Source organism: Gavialis gangeticus, unplaced genomic scaffold (assembly GCF_001723915.1).
Source record: "Gavialis gangeticus isolate Ggan-Ray unplaced genomic scaffold, GavGan_comp1, whole genome shotgun sequence".
Classification (NCBI taxonomy): Eukaryota; Metazoa; Chordata; order Crocodylia; family Gavialidae; genus Gavialis; species Gavialis gangeticus.
Genome location: NW_017728992.1, coordinates 46,584,110 through 46,602,805, shown reverse-complemented (window position 1 = coordinate 46,602,805; position 18,696 = coordinate 46,584,110). Strand labels below are relative to the sequence as shown.

The 18,696-nt window shown below is 38.8% G+C and overlaps 1 protein-coding gene across 3 annotated transcripts in view; it reads right to left on the bottom strand.

The window, feature by feature from the left end:
- EXOC2 (exocyst complex component 2) overlaps positions 1-18,696 on the bottom strand; it is a 277,754-nt gene that overhangs the window by 246,755 nt on the left and 12,303 nt on the right. For all 3 annotated transcript variants that reach the window (XM_019521894.1, XM_019521902.1, XM_019521912.1), the window contains exons 2-3: positions 4,297-4,456; positions 153-329 (exon numbers count right to left, since the gene is read on the bottom strand). In XM_019521894.1, coding sequence (XP_019377439.1) covers positions 153-329; positions 4,297-4,414 — 295 coding nt within the window. In that variant the 5' untranslated portion in view covers positions 4,415-4,456. The remainder of the gene's footprint in view (positions 1-152; positions 330-4,296; positions 4,457-18,696) is intronic.

The window sequence follows — 18,696 nt, the reverse complement described above, 5'->3', positions numbered from 1 at the left end:
GGTGGTAAAAAAATTTTTTTTTTTTTTTTTTTTTTTTTTTTTTTTTTTTTTTTAAGGTTTCATTCGGCTTAGGTGTCACACCTAAATTTCATTTGTAAAAGCAAAGGCATCAGTTTTAATAATTTAGCAAAAGAAAGACAAAAGCAAAATACCTATTTTTTCAGGTTTCAGGAGTTTGAAGGATACAGTTGAAGTTCCTCTGCCACCTGACTTTGTAGTGACAATAATGTCCCCTTTATCATTTTTAGCTTGCCCGACTCGACACACTATTTTACTGGCAGACATCCATTCAGCTGTCAGTAAGCAGTTGTGTCCACAGATTGTCAAACCTGGAAATTGAGAAAGACTTCTTGTGAATAAGATGGAAGAAAAAAAGAAAGTCTATTTTGATTTAAGTTTATCATAGACACTCAAAGTGTCATTTTACCAATATGCAACTCTTCTACAGGACCTAGTATTCCCAGTTTAGTAACTGAATCACAGCTCCAGTTTTTTAAAGTTTCTGGCTCTTTCACAGCTTAAATATATTGACTTTTAACAGCACAGAGTAAAAGTATTTGTAATAGAAGACTTCCCCCCACCATACCATCTCGTTTTCACATCCACAGAACTTCCATAAAACAAGCGGAAGCCTGAAAAATCAAATTTTAAATTAAGTGTACAAAGCAGAGTACAGCAGTGAAAAAGCTTCTGCAAAATGGTGCATTTAACCTTTGACATCCACCTCACCCATGACTGATCAGGAAATAATTTTAATATCTGTGAAGCTTTCAAAAGACATATAAGTCAATGCAGCACACAGGAAAGATTTCTAAAAGAACCTTAATGGCTTAAAGTCCATTTCTAAAAGTGGGAAAGCCTCAAACCAAGTCAACAAGACTTAAGGTCCCATACCATTTTACAGGATTTTGAACTTTCAGCCTGCAGGCTGTGCACACTTTGTTATTGTGAATATTTACCACAAAGTGTTTGTAAGGAAATAATGTTTCTTCAAAATTATTCAACTAGTTCGGTGGACACAAAAGCAAGGTTTTCATGAAATATTTTGTTTGCTTCTGTCTCTTGCAGCACACGTACAATGAAGAGACTGGAAGAGTTGGAAATTAAGATCACCTTAGAACAAGTCACATAATCAATCCATTTTATTCTTCATCCCTTCAACTAGTTAAGAACAAAAGCTTTTCTGGACTATTCACAAATAACTAATCATGGCGCCTCATTGATGAGGCAAAACATAAAAAAGAGAAGCACCAATCAAATTTATAACTTCCCCAAGAGACGCGCAAGACCTCAAATGACCTCATGCAGTCCTAGAGCCAGTCACTCTCAAAGGAAGGAAGATTAAAAGGACTGTTCCTCTTAAAAATGTAGAAACAACAAAGCATATAAAAACAACAAACCGTATAAAAGGCAGATTGAAAACTGTATCTCATAACACATAATAAAAAGGTGAAAAATCAAAACTGCTAAAGATTTTACAACCCAAGCAATTAAGAAGGCAAGTTATTTAAGTCATTGTTTAAGGACTCTTAAATTGAATTAAGTGATTTTCATTACTTTGTTAGGTGTTGATAAGCCTCCTCCCACAAAAATAGGACCTGGCATTTCTAGTGCAAAAGCAAGCAGGAGAAAAATACTATTTACTTACTTTGTCATTTTTTTTAAAGTGTAACAAAAACCTTCATGGTGTCAATATCTATCAAAAAAAGTTAAGGGGGAACTGCTTTTCCTACTTTGCAGAGCACCTGTTGAAGTCCACTCACTAAGTTTTATTTCAGATTCAGCAGAATCATTTAATTATGTATTTGCAATTTGCATTTGAAGGCACAGGAAATGTTTATATTTGTGCACAACTTTTAAAATAATGAGGATATATTTAGTTACTTTCCTGCCTATGATTTTACTTCTTAATTAAGAATTGTGTTCTAAGGATAGAAACGAAAGATAGTTCCATCATGTTAGTCTGGAGTTAGGCAGAAGGCAGGGCAGGGAGGCACCTTACAGATTAGTTCCAAAATGCCTCTCTGAACAAATTAATCTATAAGGGTGCCACCTGGCCCTGCCTTCTGAATGAGCAGTTATGTGGACAAAGTTGGCCAATTTAAAAATGAACAATGAACTGTCTGTTTCAAATATCCTGTACTGCTGGTGTTCAACCTTTTGGGCTCTCAGATCAGGTGGAGATCAGATGAATGGAATATGGCCTGGTTTGGATGGGGTTCTTGGGCAATCCAATACGCTGAATCCAACTCTATGCACTTGGTTCGGCTGTTGACTGGCCTGGTGTGCAGGCCCAATCTAGCAGATGGAGCCAGGTCATACAGTCTGGGAGGCTTCCTGCAGGTCTGGAAATTTGGTAGCAGGGAAGCAGTGGCAGCATTAACTGCCACACTTCCCAGCGCTGTCAGAGCTTCCAGAGATCTAGCAATTAATGCTGTGACTGCTATCCTGCTGCTAAATTTCTGGGTCAGAGGGGAGCACCATGGGCAGAGCCAACCTGAGCCTGGGGCCCCACCCTCACTCCGATCTGACGTGCCCTGGACGGAAGAAGCTGCCACTGCCACTGGCAGGGGTGGTGGTTAAGGATAGTGAGTGGCTGGACACTAAGCTGGTGGTGGCAGTGCAGTCTCCACGGCCACTCTGCCCAGCTCTGTGGGGCACCTCAAAGCGTGGGGCCCGGGGCAGTCTCCCCAATTTGCTCCCCCCCCACCAGGGATGGCCCTGTCCATGGGCTGTAATTTGAGAACTGCTATACTATATGATAAAGTAACTGACTTGACAAAAATTAGTATTTTATACACCATACACTAAATATAACAGTGACTCATAATGAAAACTTTGAAGCAGATAGGCATGTGTGGAAAGAGACCATTTAACGGTTTTAAAAAAACAAAACAAAACAAAACAAACAAACAAAAAAACACACTTTCTAAAGCGAGAGAGAGAGACTCATTATAAATAGAAGTATTATATCAATGTGCTGAAAACAGTTTTCCAAGATTCCCAATCCAGGTTTAAACACCAAGTATTGTAGGATGCCTTGGATGGAAGCAAGTGGAGGAGAAGAGAGGCCCTTGGCTACCTGAGTGAAACATGAGGTAGTCAGTAAGTCACACTCTATGACAGGACCTCACAGTTCCTAAGGTAAGCATATAGTGGCAATATTAGAACACCTCATAGTAAAATGCCTTAAAAAGTAAGGAATGGAAATGAAAATTGCAGATGCATGTCCCCAATTTAGTTTCTTATTCCATGAATTCCCAAGTGGCTTATGGAATAGTTATTTTGTTTCAAAGCAGATTCTACATAGGTTGTCTTTAATTAAATGAAGAAATATATTTCTTTTCCATTCACAAAGCACTCAGCTTATTTTAAAATACACCACATTTTCTACTTCTATTTTACTGTAATGATTTTCACCAGCAAGCTTTAAGGCATGTTTGGCTGAGGTTTATAGAAGTATTAGGCCCTAATCCTGTAAACTGACATATAAGTGTTGTTATTCAAGCCAAAAGGACTACTAAACATATAATTTAAGCATATGCATAAATCTTTACAACACTGGGACCACAGACGCTGACCAGAATAAACTCAGTATTAAAACAAGCTGCAGTAAGAAATACAATGACTATCAGCTCCAATGATTCAAAATGCAAGACAATTCTTAACAGAATTTTGTAAGAAGATTTCTTTATACTAATAAAAAAAAATGAAGATTGTATAACTGTCCAGACACTGGACTATTAGAGATTATCACCTGGAGCAAGGTGCTGTGTCTTGGTTTTTTTTGAGAAACCCAGCAAAGACAACTTCAGGAAGCAAGAATGACAACAGGCTAGTTGGTATATTAGTATCTCAATAAACATTCCTAAAGCTTTAATACCCTTGTGAAACATTCTTTTCATAGTAGATAAACTGAAGTTCAGAACAAGCGAAATAATTTTGCCCAAAGCAATAGAAGTCAGTGCCAGAGAAGATGAGAGAACTTAGGGAGTCCCGATTTAAAGCCATAGGGCAAAATCCTGGTTCCAATAAGGCCAAAAGCAAGCCTCCCAGATATTTCCAAGAAGTTACAGTTTCACCCATGGATTATAACCACTAGATGAACTACATCAGTAGACAATGAGATATGCATGTATTTACTATATATAATACTAATTTCAAAACATCCTTCCAAACGTACTGGATATTATGCCTATCCCTTAATAGGAAAGTTTGCCAAATCTGATAGTCATCTGTTTCTGTGCCCTGCACCTTAAAAATACTAAACAGGACAAACCATTTTTCTCATTGTACCTATGAGATCAGTTGCCCCGGTTCCCAAGTTCTCTCCTCTGATTGTGACTTTTGTCCACGAGACGCCTTCATTGGGAGAGATACCAGTCACAAGTGGGGGTTGGCGGGATCGAGACATATTGCTTTCTGGCAGTGATTAGAAATCCAGTTACTTGGCAACCTGTTCAGAAAAATAAGAAAAGTATTTACAAACGAGTAATAAAAAGTAACGCATGAAAACATTACAATTATGAAACATATGTTAAAGTCAGCCTTAGAAATTCTAGCAGGGATGCACATTGTTGAACAGTTTTCATGACCCCCCATATATGTATACATTTAGCTCTGAATTATGATGGAATAGAAAGCAAATTAGAAGACAACAAATTAAGAAACAAATCACAGCTGTTCATATGCACATGCATACAGAGTCACAGAAGGCAACATTAAACAGGATTTATCAAAGCTTGAGTCTGTCCCTGGCTTAGATCAGGAGATATAGTAATACCCTCTCAAAACCAGGCTTGACCATGACTTATTCTAGATAGTCTTTATTAATCAGATAATGGAAGACCATTCAGTAAATAATAAAATGACAAGTACATGTAAGCAAAGTCTCCCATCAAGTGGGAGATGACAAATTGCACATGCATACAAGTGTATGTATAGTACTGAAATAACCAAACGCACAAGGGAAAATGAGTCCCCAACAATAGTTTAAACAAATGTTTAACATTTCCCCAAGCTGGTGGCTGTTCTAAGAAACATGAGAGATTGCTTTTGAGATCGATAATTCCTTTGAGTCCAATCAACAAGAATCTGAAAAATAAGTTCCCACTTAATGCTGATTATGTATTAAAAACGTATTTGAAAGAGTACATGAAATTACTGAAGATTTTCAGAAGAACATCAATTTATATTTCAAATTAGAAGGCTACTCCAACAGTCAAAAACATTAATAAGACTGAAGGTACACAGCTCATACTTATTCCATGATTAATTTGATACTAAATTTCTTGTTGTTTACTGGCAATTTCTATTGTACTACTTCGTATGCCAGAAAAGCTCAAGAAGTAGATGCACATGGCTGGAAGAAACAGCAACTCCTACTGGGTCCACTCTGAAGCTGCTGCAACTTTGTGCTAGAAGAACAGTACTTATAGAAGACTGGATCTTGTTGAAGGAGCAGCACATCTGGAGCAGCTTCTCCTGCCTCCCCAGTTATAAAGATACTCTGTGTGGATTCCTTAATCTACTGTGATACCCACAGTCTTCCACCAGGACAGCATGGTTAAACTTTTGCAGGGGAACCTCAGTGTTCATCCCCTTCTGGACTGCAGTTCCTCAAGGGAAAAAACAATCCGGCAGCAAATGTCTAATAGGAACGTATCTGTCTGAGGTAAGGCAATAACTATACATGACCAGTGAGAGAATAGCCAAAACCTTAAAAGATCAAAAGATGCTAATGAAAGTGTGATGGACCATAATCTATCATGAATGAATTCCAACTAGTTCAAAAAAAATTATTTAACGGTTTAGCGTACAAAATCCTTTCAAGGCAACAAAAGCATATGTACAATGTAAGCTACGCCTGGTGGAAATAGAAGATAGAAATGTATACAAACACACTCAAATCAAAACATATTTTGTTTTTGGCAGGGCTTTTCAAAATAAGCAACACCCAAAATATTTCCCCAAATACCACAAATGAAAAAGCTACAGCCAAAGGATTACTGAAGTTGTATATTCAAGCACCCAAAAGTTAGGAAATGCAAACATATGCAACCTTAATTCAATTCCCTTGGATATATGCACAATGATGAAGTAATTATATGGTAATATATTGTTTTTCCACAGGCCTGCCTCAGGCAGCGCCCTGGATAAACCTGCACTGGGGGCGAATCAGGATTGCATAGTGAAGGAGGCTGTTGTTCAAAGCTCCCCTGCCTCATTTACTGAGGAAGCTGGAAGGTATGAAAGCAAGACTGCAAAAAGAAGGAAAGTCTCTTAGTTAAGGCAGTCAAATGCTGCTCTGGGAAAATGGATGTGTACTTGTCTCTGCCACACAGTGCCTTTGTAATGCCGGGCAAATCATTTACATTGTACTTTTCAAACACAGTTTCCTATTATGCTATTCCTCATTTTCTGGGTGCCTAACTTGGAGAAGTACAAAGTGCTCCCAGCTCAAACATATCAATGGAAACTGTACTCTAAATGTACAAATGCTCTGCTTATATCTGGTCCCAGGTATTCAGACGTGGTACCCAAACTAGTAAATATCTTTGGCCTTCTTCTCTCTGTGCTTCAGCTGCCCACACGTACAAGAATTATTCTCCATGCCTCAAAAAGGTGTCACAAAGAGAATTGCAGCAATATTTGCGAAGCACTCTGGGCACCTATGCACATGCAGCAACACTGCTCCAACACGTTGTAATTACAGCTTGTGGGAGCAGACTTGATTAATCGTAATTACTGCACTCCAGCATCACATGCATCAGCATCATATGTATTGTACAAGGTTCCCAACTATTCATTACATGAGCTTTAGTCAAAGAGCCCCTGCTACCATTTTTTCAGTGCAGGGACGCTGATACACATGACACCCCCAACACACACACCCAGAGCCTGTCTATGAATGCTCCCTGATATTGCAGTAATGAACAACTGTAAAGAACTTAGTAATTCTATCTTCAAAGCAGCTTTTAAATAAAATAAGGGGACACATTGAACCAAAGAGAGAAAACAAAATATTGAGTAATTTCTCATGAAAGTGAACACTGTTCATTTTCTGCACTGAATGAGGCAGGGGTCCTGTGTAGAGGGATAAAAATAATTTTTTTTAGTTACACGATCACTTAATACAGCAGCCTTCTGCTAGAAAAGCACCCCTCAGGAAGCAACTTAATGTTAAATATTCAGACAGTGCTGACCACCAGACACAACATACTAAAGCCAACATACTAATAAAGTTCAAGCATGGAAGTCAAAATAAATGGCAGACAAACAACAACAGTTTGGGAAAGAGCGAAAATACTGTGGAGTCTGGTGATAATAAACTATCAGGTTACAAAATAGTAACTGTTCCGAAACAGCGAGCAACAAATTGGTATCAGCAACAAAGGCAGTTTTTGTTTGTTTCAACAAAACTCTGGTTCCTGCAGCAGAGCTCTCACAGTGGAGAAATCCAATTCTCCACAAGTTTGCCTCCCACAATGAAGTGCTACCTTCCAAGGCATTCTGGTATAAGAGTTTTAAGATTATATTGGTAACATTAATCCTAGCATTTTGTAACTCTGCAACCTTAATGTTTCCTAGGATTCTAGAAACAGACAACTGAAGAAAAGATCCTGTCATGAGCCATTATGTTGACACCCATTAGGATTGAAATCCGTCAGATCCGTTATATAAACCACTGTCACTTGAGCTAATAGAGCAGCTGATGCTGCTCAAGCAAAACTAAGAAAGTTATTCAAGCAAAACTTACGAAACTTTGCTAAGAAGCAAAACTAAGGAAGTTTCCCGCTCTACTTTGCATTGGTGAGGCCACAGCTGGAGTACTGCATCCAGTTCCGGGCGCCACACTTCAAGAAGGATCTGGACAAGCTTAAGAGAGTGCAGAGAAGAGCCACTCATACGATGTATGACTTCCTCTTCAGGCCTCTAAAGGACAGGCTGACAGATATGGGACTTGTTCAGCCTAGAAAAGAGAAGACTTAGGGGGATTTGGTGGCAGCTTACAAATGTATTAGGGATGAGCATCAGGGGCTTGGAGAAAAACTATTTACCAAAGCGGCCTAAGGAAAAACCAGGAGCAATGGTCATAAACTCCTAGAAGAAGGTTTCAGACTAGATATAGGGAAAAACTTCTTCACAGTTCATCTGACCAGACTGGAATAGACTCTCAGTGAGGGTGGTGCAGACACCTACCCTGGAGATCTTCAAAAGGAGAGTAGATGCACACCTTGCTGGGGTTATTTGACCCCAGCAGTCTTTTCAGTCCAGAGCAGGGGGATGGACCCAATAATCTCATGAGGTCCCTTCCATCCCTAAACTTCTGTGAATCGTCTACGTGGACCATCAGAAAAAGAACTGGGACTTTCTGCTGGTGGTTGCATCAAGAAAAAAAATAGTGAGACATTGGCACCCCATTCCATTCTAAGGGGTAAAAGAGTCTTCAGTTCATTCCCTCCAAATGGTTCTTCATCCCAAATCTCTTTCCAACTCCACATCCCCATCCTACTGCCCATCTCCTTGCTCACCTGCTTCTGGTTCCCAAGCACGTGCTTTTGGACTGTCTTGCTGAGTACCAATGTATGTAACCCTTTCCTCAGAAAAAGGAACGGGGAAAAGAGTATCTGGACCATTTTATAAGTTCCTGGACAACTTTCCAGAGATTTAGGCCAAAATAAGGAAATCATCAAGATCTCAAGAGTACCATGGGGAAATCTCTAGACAGAGAAATGAAATGTCAGTAAGAAAATTCCTTTTTTTTCTTCATTAAAATATTTTAGTTTCTTTTTAAGTTATCTTTTCTGTAAGGCTATGTGGGCCCAAAGGTAATGTGTTTGAGTTAATACTAACCTAGAAAGTAATATTACAGCATATTTTGTTGGATTTCAGAAACTGGCACTCCATGCCTTTTCATGATGAGTTGAATAAACATAATAAAAGCAGAGTCTCCTAAAGTCTAGTATTTCTTCTAAGGTATTTCTACATTTATTGCAGAACTGCTTTAAAAATATCTCACTGGAATGGGAACACTAGGGTAAATCTCAAGATGTTATAGCTAGACTGTAGCATTCAGATGGCCTATTACTTCTTTTTCCCTTTTATAGTAAATTGGCTTCATTGTGTCAAAAATGGGTAGAGGCACTCTACAGATAACCTTACTGCTACAGAGACTGAACCAGTGCTTGGGGCATTCTATTAATGAAGTTTCACTCACACATGCACACAGAAAAAATGTGAAGCTTGATTATGTCTTATCAGTAACACTGGTGTAGAATGGACAATTTAGAATACAATGCTCATAAATATTATTATACAAGGTTCCCAACTATTACACAGACCTCAAGTATAAATACTACATAAAACACTAAAATTAGTTTCCCAATGCAATGTTAGGTAAAGCTTTTGCCAATATTTTTATTAGTGTAACAGCTCCATAAATAATTGACATTGCTATTATGACATGCATACTCTCTCACATACATGCACCTCTTTTCCCAAAATCAGCCTCCTAAAATTGGGTTGCATGTATTATATACAGGGAGGCTGATTTTGCTGACCAGAGTAGAAACACCCTGCTTTGATTCCTGCTCCACAAAGCAGTGGCTTTTGCATTCCTATTCAGGCAGCTATAGCAGTCAATTAAGTTAATGGCTCATTGTTCTTCATTCCAGAAGTGTTACCAATTGCCTCTCCTTTTTAACAGTCTTGATGTTCCACTAATCAAGCTAACCTTTCTTGGGGCAATAGTGCTGCCTCCTAGAGATTCCTGGCCTCTATCCTCCTATTTTACAGCCTTAGAAATTCTTTAGCTCTTTTCAAAATCATAGCTCCACCAATGGAAACCCGTCTTCAGCAGCAGCTAGGATTTCAACATTAGTGAAGTAGGAAAGGGAAGGTGAGTCAGCTGAAAATTAGACTCTATCCCAGACATAATTGGAAAATTCTTCTTTTATTTTTGCCTTTACAAAATAACATACTTTTTTGTTCTCCAGGCATGTTACAGGCAAGAAAATATGATATGTCCAGTACACTTCTCTCATTCTTTTCATTCTACTAAGCAAATGCATTTCTAGCTCATGTTTCACCTGTAAACATGAAACAGCATTCTAGTTTTAATCTTCTCACTTTCACTAGCCATTTGCCAGAAAAGACAATATTAGTTCTTTTCCCTATCAAACTAAGAGGGATTCATCCATACACAGGAGCATGACAGGCAATCTTTTATTTTCTAAATTTCCTACCAGAAATGAAGAGCACTGCTTGGCTGAAATAAAGTAGGGACTGGCATCTTTTCAAAGGGGGTGGGGGAGGGAACCACAAGGAAGAAGGGGAAAAAACCATCAGATTTTTTTTCTCTAAACAGACGTGTAATCTAAGAAGCCCTTAGCAGCATTATTTCACATTGAAAGCCCTTCTTGCATAGCCACTTACTGACTCTGAAGATTAAGTCTATGCTATGTAGTACACTAATGGTCGTTTTAAGAGGTGCTTCTCAGAGGAACCTGATTCCACGTGCAGCCTAATGGTCTCAAAGCATCCTTGGGCGCAAGCCTAGTTGTAGGATAAGGCCTCTGAGGTAAGTCAGAGATGAAGACCACTAACAAAAAAAAGCCCTCTATTTTTGCTATATGGTACACTGAAAAAAAAAACAAAAAACCCCCAAAACAGTTAGCTATTTTCCATTTAAACTCATGAAATGTATATATACAACTATATTTGAGACTTAGGTTTTTCTGTGTAAAGAAGACTGCTTAGAAAATATATTGGCTAGACAGAAAAATATTCCGTTTATTCCTAAAATTAGCATACTGTGGACAAGATCATTTCAAGTTTCTGCAAGACTGCCCTGCATATGCGTTGATTACAGACACTGCTTCTAGCATCCAAAAGGGAAAAAACAAGAACCAGTAGTTCAGATCACTTGATCCTTGACATCTTTGCTAAGACTACCAAGGGTGTTTTGTATGTATGATGTGAACATGCATCTCTTGGGAACTCAAAGACTACCATTTAACGTACACAGAACAAAAACAGTAGCTAGACATTTTTTAAAATCTGCCAATAACCTGAATCTAAAGTAGCAACCTATAAATGAAAACAAACACACACAAAAAAGTTGAGATCCTCAAAATCTGAGTTTCTGATTTTTCACGCCTTTTACGTCTTTTTTAAGATTAAAGGAAAATAAACATAATTTCTTTTTATAGATCTACAGAGCAGCACATTAAACAAATACTACATCATAACTCTAGGGATGAGCCCTGGCTATAATTGTAAGTGAAACTCCAAGTAGAAGATTTGGCACAGATGTTTATTGTTCACCAATTTTATAAATAGTGCTTAAAAGGTAGAAAAAACCTCTCCTTCATTTTATCAGACGTAGCCCAAAATGGTACTGCCAACAAGTGTGGGATATGTATTTCCCAATTGCATTGTTTCTACAGCAGCCTTTGCAAATCTGGTAGTCTCATGACAACAAGCTCAATAAAAGACCACCAGAGCTTCTTTCTGTAAAAGCCCAAATTTTGACAAACTTCAGAAAAATATATATTTAGACATCAGAAACTGTCAGAGCACAGGGTGTTCAGATATGGCTCTCTCTAGACATAATTAGCATTCTGAAGTGTCAAGTTTTAAAACTCTCATTTGTTGTTGTCGTCCCCACTCCATCCCCCTCCCACACCGAACTCCTCACTATGCCTGTACCTCCAGAGCCTGCTTTGACCCACCACTTGGCCCTCATGCCACCTGCCCATGCCACAGAGCCAGCGTCAAAGCTGCTGCCACCACTTGGCTGCGTGGGAGCCAGAGGCAGCATGTGCTCTGTGCTTCTTGCTAGAGTAGGATACCAGTCACAGCTGGGGCTGCAGCGGGGAACGTAAGCAGAGGCCACAGGGGCCCCAACAGCTAAGGTCCCAGACTTGGGGTCAGAGCTGCACCTGTTGCTGTCCACCACCAACTTCTACTCAAATCTAAGATAAGGGGCTTCCCCCCACCCATGCTGAACGAGGGGAAAAAAAAACCTCACCTTCAATTTGAGGAAATATAGTACTTTGAAGGCACTATCTGGTCATAAACACCAAATGACAAGACTCACATTGTCCACTGGATTCAAATGCGGCATAGATATCCACAAGGTAGACAGGGACAACTTCCTGCACAGAACACTAGAACAGGAGAATTAACTAGATTTTTAGACGTTTCATAAATAGGAAAGAATACCAACGGAGGTGTCCTTAAAGAAAGAAAAAAGATTCCCGACTTCTATAAGAGGAAGGTAATTAGTTCTAACTACTGAAAATCCTACTCTAAGTGGAGCACTTCACAGGACAAAGTCTCTTATAAATGATAAACTTTAAGGCTTTATCAGATGGCAGGTGATTAACCTGAGGTTAGAATGCAGTATTGCTTTCCTCACCAAGGAGGAAATCAGAATTCACACAGGAATTTTAAAAAAAAGCCTAAGATGTAAGAGAATAAGGAGGTTGGCTTGACAAGCAATAAAAAGGCCAACACGTCTTTGCATAAAAGTTGTAGTCTCAAAGGCAGGCAAGGTTCTTTGGGTAGATGTGATATCTTTTATTAGATCAACTGAGTTGTCATCTCAAAGAACACAACATCTATTTACAATTATCTGTTCGCTCACTTCTGGTGTAGGGCATAGAGCAACAATTCTCAATGAGGGTGCTAACACTTGGGGTGCTGCAGGATCTTTTAAAGGGTGCCACACAACATGAGGAGTTAAGTGCAGGTTCATGATCTGCCCTTCCTGACCACCCTTCCCCCACTGTCCAGTTGACAGGCTCTTCTGCAAGGAGGAAAGCGCTGTAAAAAATAAATATGTTTTTGAAATGAAAGGCTGCTCAATTCACAAAAATTAAGGAGGGGTGCTTCAAATCGAGGGGGTTGAGAACCACTGACAGAAGGAATGCCTGATAAGGCTCATAAGTCTTTAATTTTCCCTGAGCCTGAGCCTGAGGAAGGGCACCTGTGCTCGAAAGCTTGCAGAAAAAGATAATTTTTTTTTGTGATTTCTTAGTTGGTCTAATAAAAGGTATCTCTGAACCAAAAGTTCTAGAGTTTTGCATTTCTTTTTGTCTCAGACCAACATGGCTACCAAATATCCCCGATAAGGCTGGTCTCATTTTTCCAATCAAAGTATTCATCCAGCAGTTTGTTTTATTGGGTGCCTCCTACCTAGGAGACTAAATCTGAAAATGCATTTGGTACCACTGCATGACAACACAGCATTTAACTGCTAACTGAACAGAGACAGACCTCTCAAACAAACATAAAATAGATGTACATACATGAACAGAAAACCCCAACAGATCCAGAGACTGGGTGATGGTCTCTTCACTTTAACTACAAAACACACATTTCCAAACAAATCCAACACATTTGCTTTCAACAGAAAACTCCAATACACTATTAGAGAGCAATACAACAATCAGTAAAGGCAAACAACCCTCAAAAGGGACAATGAGAAAAGTCCCTTATTTTTTTTTATTCAACAGTCACTGCAACCTAATGAAAAACATGAGTGCAACCTTTTCTGTGCTTTATCTTCCAGTGACACAAATTCAGACAGACACTCTACACAAACTAAGATTTAAAAGTAGCTGAAAGCAGCACAATGAAAATAACTGACATTTATTAACCCCTCTGGAGATCCTCCGTGCCCTAGAATTTCTACAGCCTTCAACACTGCATCAATAATACAAAGTCCACTCCTGCAAGCCTGCCAGAAAAGACTGGGAAGTGAATAAGCTAAACAATGCTGAAATTCCAAGTGATATTAAGAGTCCACGCATGTTTATTTAAATAATAAAAGAAGACTTGTCAATTTAAACAAGAAATCTCATGAACGTTACATTCAGGGTTGGGGGGGAAATCGTCAAAACATCACTAAGCTACTTATAATGAAAATATGAACAAATATATAGTAAGGGGCAATTTCACTGTTACACAGAAATAATAAACCCTCGTTTGCCTTTGACTGTCATAATCTGGCATGATATGTCAAGGCAATTTTGATACTGACAAGCAAGTCACCTACAGGACAAGTGTCACGCACCAAAACCCATTTGGAATTGAAAAACCGTACAGCTGGGGAACAAATGAGGGAAAACAATTTTTAATAGTAAAATACAACTTCTTAAGATGCCATACTCTCTTTTGCACGGAAATTACTTTTGACTATAAGATCAAGTCAGCCAGGAAGTCTATACATCAGTTATTTTATCTTTGGAGTTGCGGGGGGGGGGGGGGGCCTTATTTTCCCAACGACTGTACTTGCCTATTTCAGAAATAATCTTAAAACTCCTGCTTTACTTAACCCAACAAGGCACATCTTCATGGCCATATATCTTGACATAGTGAAAGCAAAATAATCACAGCACTCAGCAATGCCATTAACATTTCTGAGTCACAAGGGATTAAAAGGCTGGACCTGAAGCAGATGCTGTGAAAGCACTTGGTAGGAGAGTTCAGTGCACATTTCAGACTGCACTGCAGCTGGGAGGGATTGACGCCGCTAACTGTGGAATCAAGCTCAGGAGAAACTCTGGGCACAGTTCCGGCATCCGAAATAAATTAAAGTAAACAGTGTTGCTCTCTCTCATCCACCCTGTTAGCAGCCTCTCGGCTGAGTTGGAGACCACACACCCAGACCACACAGCACCAGCTGAACTTGCTCGCACGCAACATCTAGAAGCTGTCAGTCTGCTGAGGTATGAAGAGGAAAAGGGGTAGGGGGTGGGAGTGTGTGTGTGTGGGGGTGGGGACGGTATGTTTAAGAAAGCTGCTTGCCTACTCCTATCACTACAGCTGGTTTGTATGTTGTGCGGTTTGGGGAGGAGGGGAAAAAAAAGAGACCTATAAACCTCACTAAGAAAACATACCGGTCGTGGCCTTTTGTAGTAATGACTTGCACCTCCTCTTGTACTAGTTTAGTAGCTGACGAAGGGCTAACAAAGCATCCATTTAACATCAATTAACCTTCTATCTATCATATGTCAAAAAGTCATCCTACGCTAGTATATAGCCTTTTTATTGGAAATAATAAAATTAGTCCGCTATATATGACAGATAGTATCAAGATGTGTTAAGACATCATATCATGACACATCTAAAAGCACAGCTTTTGTAGGGGTGGGAACATCCAGGGGAGGGGGAGGAGAATCACCATAATAAGCATTTAACTCAAGTCCAGCCTATGTAGCCTTCACACTTGTCTAGACAGAGATGTGCAAGTTTAAGTTAAACAGGTCTAGAAACACATCTTACTTAAGCCAGTCCAATTTTGTATTTAGACCAATGAGCACTTTGTATAGTTCCTCACAATGCAAGCAATCTCACTGAAATCACTGGGCTTTCTTGTATATGAAAGTACAGTACTGCAGCAAAGTCATAAGAGTTTAGGCTGAGAAGAGAGACGTACCCTGCCAAAAACACAAACATAACCAAGGACATTTCTACATACAGTGGTCATACTTAAACATTTCCTTCCATTTAGGGGAAATCCTGCGTTATTAAAAAAGATGGGAAGCACTACTTAAATTCAGAGTCCATTTTAAGTACTTTAATACACTTCCACTCAAGGCACCTTTCACCTTAAATCAGCCCTTCTCTCCTACCCTTCCAAGCTACCTCCCTAAAGCACTGACTGCTAATATGTCCTCCAGCAAATGTGCAACCTTAGACTGCATGCATGAGTGAAGTGAACATCCCACAATCATTCAGTCATACTGACTGGATCTCAATAACATATTTATCTAAATGACAACCTATATATGCACCGATTTAACAAAGTCACCCACAAAAGCTTATAATCTTTTACTGTCCTTCACTGTAATAATTCATAGATGCCAAAGCAAAGAATTCTATAAACCAGGGTTATGTTTTTCTCCAGCAGGGGAATTAAAAGCAAAACAAAAAAAGCAAACACCCATGAAAAACTAAAGATTATTACATGACAGAAGGCATGTAATATGCAGTTTGCCTCAGAAGAATATTTAATTCTTCAAGTTTATGTTGTCCAAAATGTAAAGTTTGCATAATTATTTGACAAAAAAAAAAAACCCCACCAAAAAAACCCACAATGAATTCAGTCTACTAACTAGATAGGCTTATCATTGTTGCTGTATGCAAGGGCAGATACTAATAGGTTAGATGTTGTACAAACAAATACACTGGTAAAAGTATTTTGTAAGTGTCAGCTAAGCCATAGCAATACTTTCTGAAAGCATGCTCAATCCATAATGAACTAGGTGGAGAAGAACGTATCTTAAAAAATAAAATTCTAAATTCAAATGTCCATTCATAATCTTCTATTCCACAATTTCCTACCATTTGGTGACAAACCTCCTCCTTCACAAATACAAAGAAGGTCCACTTATCCCAAAATCTATTTTTGTTTATACATTTATTTCTAACCTTTATATTTTACTTGGGAACAGCCTGCTTTCAAGTTAATTAACATCTTGTTGCCTAGCATTTTCTTTGTCTGAATTAAGAAACTAATATTTATTAAATTTAAAACTATTGATTTGTGATACTGAACAGCTGCATCCACATTTACTCATTAGATGAGAAACAGCAATACAGTAAATTCAACAACCTGGAGACAGACACACAAGCGTGCATGCACATACACCTCTGCCCCACTCACTCCCTCACGTAGCCAACTTAGCACAAAATCACCATATGAACCTTCCTAAAGTTTCTTGATTTTAGCCATAAGAACCCCTTCCCTAAATTTAGAGCTACACTCATACACTCTGAAACTATGTTTACAAGATACCCCTTTTCTAGTTACCAATTGCTCTTCTCTAGGCTTCCAAACAGTTTTATAAAACTTTATCATTTCTTAATAACTCAAAATCTTTGCAAACACCTCAATCTTCTTAACACAGTTAAAAGCTCTTACTCTCATTGAAATTAGAGTCTAAAATTCCTTCGGATATTGATAGGTAAAGGTTCCTTTAGGGCTTGACCTCGCTGGAATTCAGTTGTGTTCATTCCCTCCTCCCCACCCCAGAAGCATGCAGACATAGCCCAAACAGGATTTGCCCATAACCGTCAACAATAGTCAACACATCTTGTCCATGTCTACACTAATGAGCCAGCATCATGTTAGTTATTACTATTGTTAAAACTACCATTTAAATTATTCCATGTCATAATGGGAACAAGTGTTAAACATTTTCAAGATTAGGCAAAAAAAATAAATGCCATTTAAATAAAAAAGAAACATTTTCTCCATCACTGAACTAAAAACAGATGCACCTAGAGAGAAGAAATTTTTTGGCTTTATTTTTGTCACTTCCAGTGTATTGCTACAACAGTCTGGGATATTGGTGAGATTCTATAGATAAGGTGTGCCTTTTCCATTATAAAATTCCTGAAAATAAAGGTTTATAATTTGACTTTAAAATTGTCCCTGGTTGACTCTTGGCATAAGAGCCTAAAAGCCAGGTGTTTTAGTTTTGGGGTTTTTTTGGATCGAATTTGGAGCTTAGAAGAACAAGCCACAGTTCAGCTGCTTTTGAGATGTAGAAATGTAAACAACAGAAACTAATTTTCAGATTGCTCTTCTACCTCAATTTTAAATGTTTTATTTTGCAAGCTGTAAACACAGGCTGGTGCCTTTGGCTATATACAGCAAGTAAGAGGATGTAATGTGAACTCCTATGCTGTTTTGCAAAGCGACTACTGTGCACATGCATTATTTAATTCCAAAGGGGGGGAAAACCCAAGACATCTATTTCATGTGCTATTAAGTTCACTGGCCTGATGATCACCTCCACAGACAGGTCTCTCTTCCTGCCTGTGGTGCCCTTTCACAGTGCCACTCTGACCTTCCTTTAGAAAGCAACTCACAAGCCAAAGAACATAATGAAATCCAACAAACGTGGGGAGCTAAGCAATAAATCAAAAGGAAAAAAATGGATACATCAAAGGCAAGATTAGAGGTAAATGACCACCAGCTCTTTCCATAATAAACAGGTGTGAACTTAAGCGACTTTAGAGAAATGTATGCAGATTACAGTGCTGTAGTGGCATAAGAAACTGTCAATGTTGTGGGTCCCCCCACAAGAAAGGTGAAAGTGATTCAACATAACAGCTGCTTAAATCTCATTATATTCTTAAGCTGATGTCTCCCAGCAGTATTGTGTAATAATAATAGCTGAAAAAAGTTTACCTAGAGATGGGGCAGGGACAATTAGAGCCTTGCACCTTCACAGATGTACCTGGGGGACATGCTTGGCTCCAGAGGGGAATATTGTAGCTTTTTCTGTAGAAAGGAAAACCCCGTTTTCCTCAAAAAGGACAACATAGCTGGAGGGAGGAGGGGCAAGATCTCCAAAGGGGATTTTTTAGAGGGCCCACCAGAAAGGATTTCCATTTTATGAAGTTCTGCAATTATTTTAGTTTAAAAACAATTGCAACAACAAAACCTTTCTAAATTTCTTGGGGAAAAGTAAGCAAAGCTACCCACCCAAGAATAGTGATTATGGCACTCTTAGGGAATGTAGGAGACCTAAACTCATATCTCTCCTCTGCTTGATTCAGAACAATTGCTTGGATCTCCCATATCCCAGGAAAGTGCCTTAATGACAGGACATTATATATTCTAGGGAATCTCTCTTCATTCTCTGCTCTGAATTCCAAAAAAAAAAAAAAAAA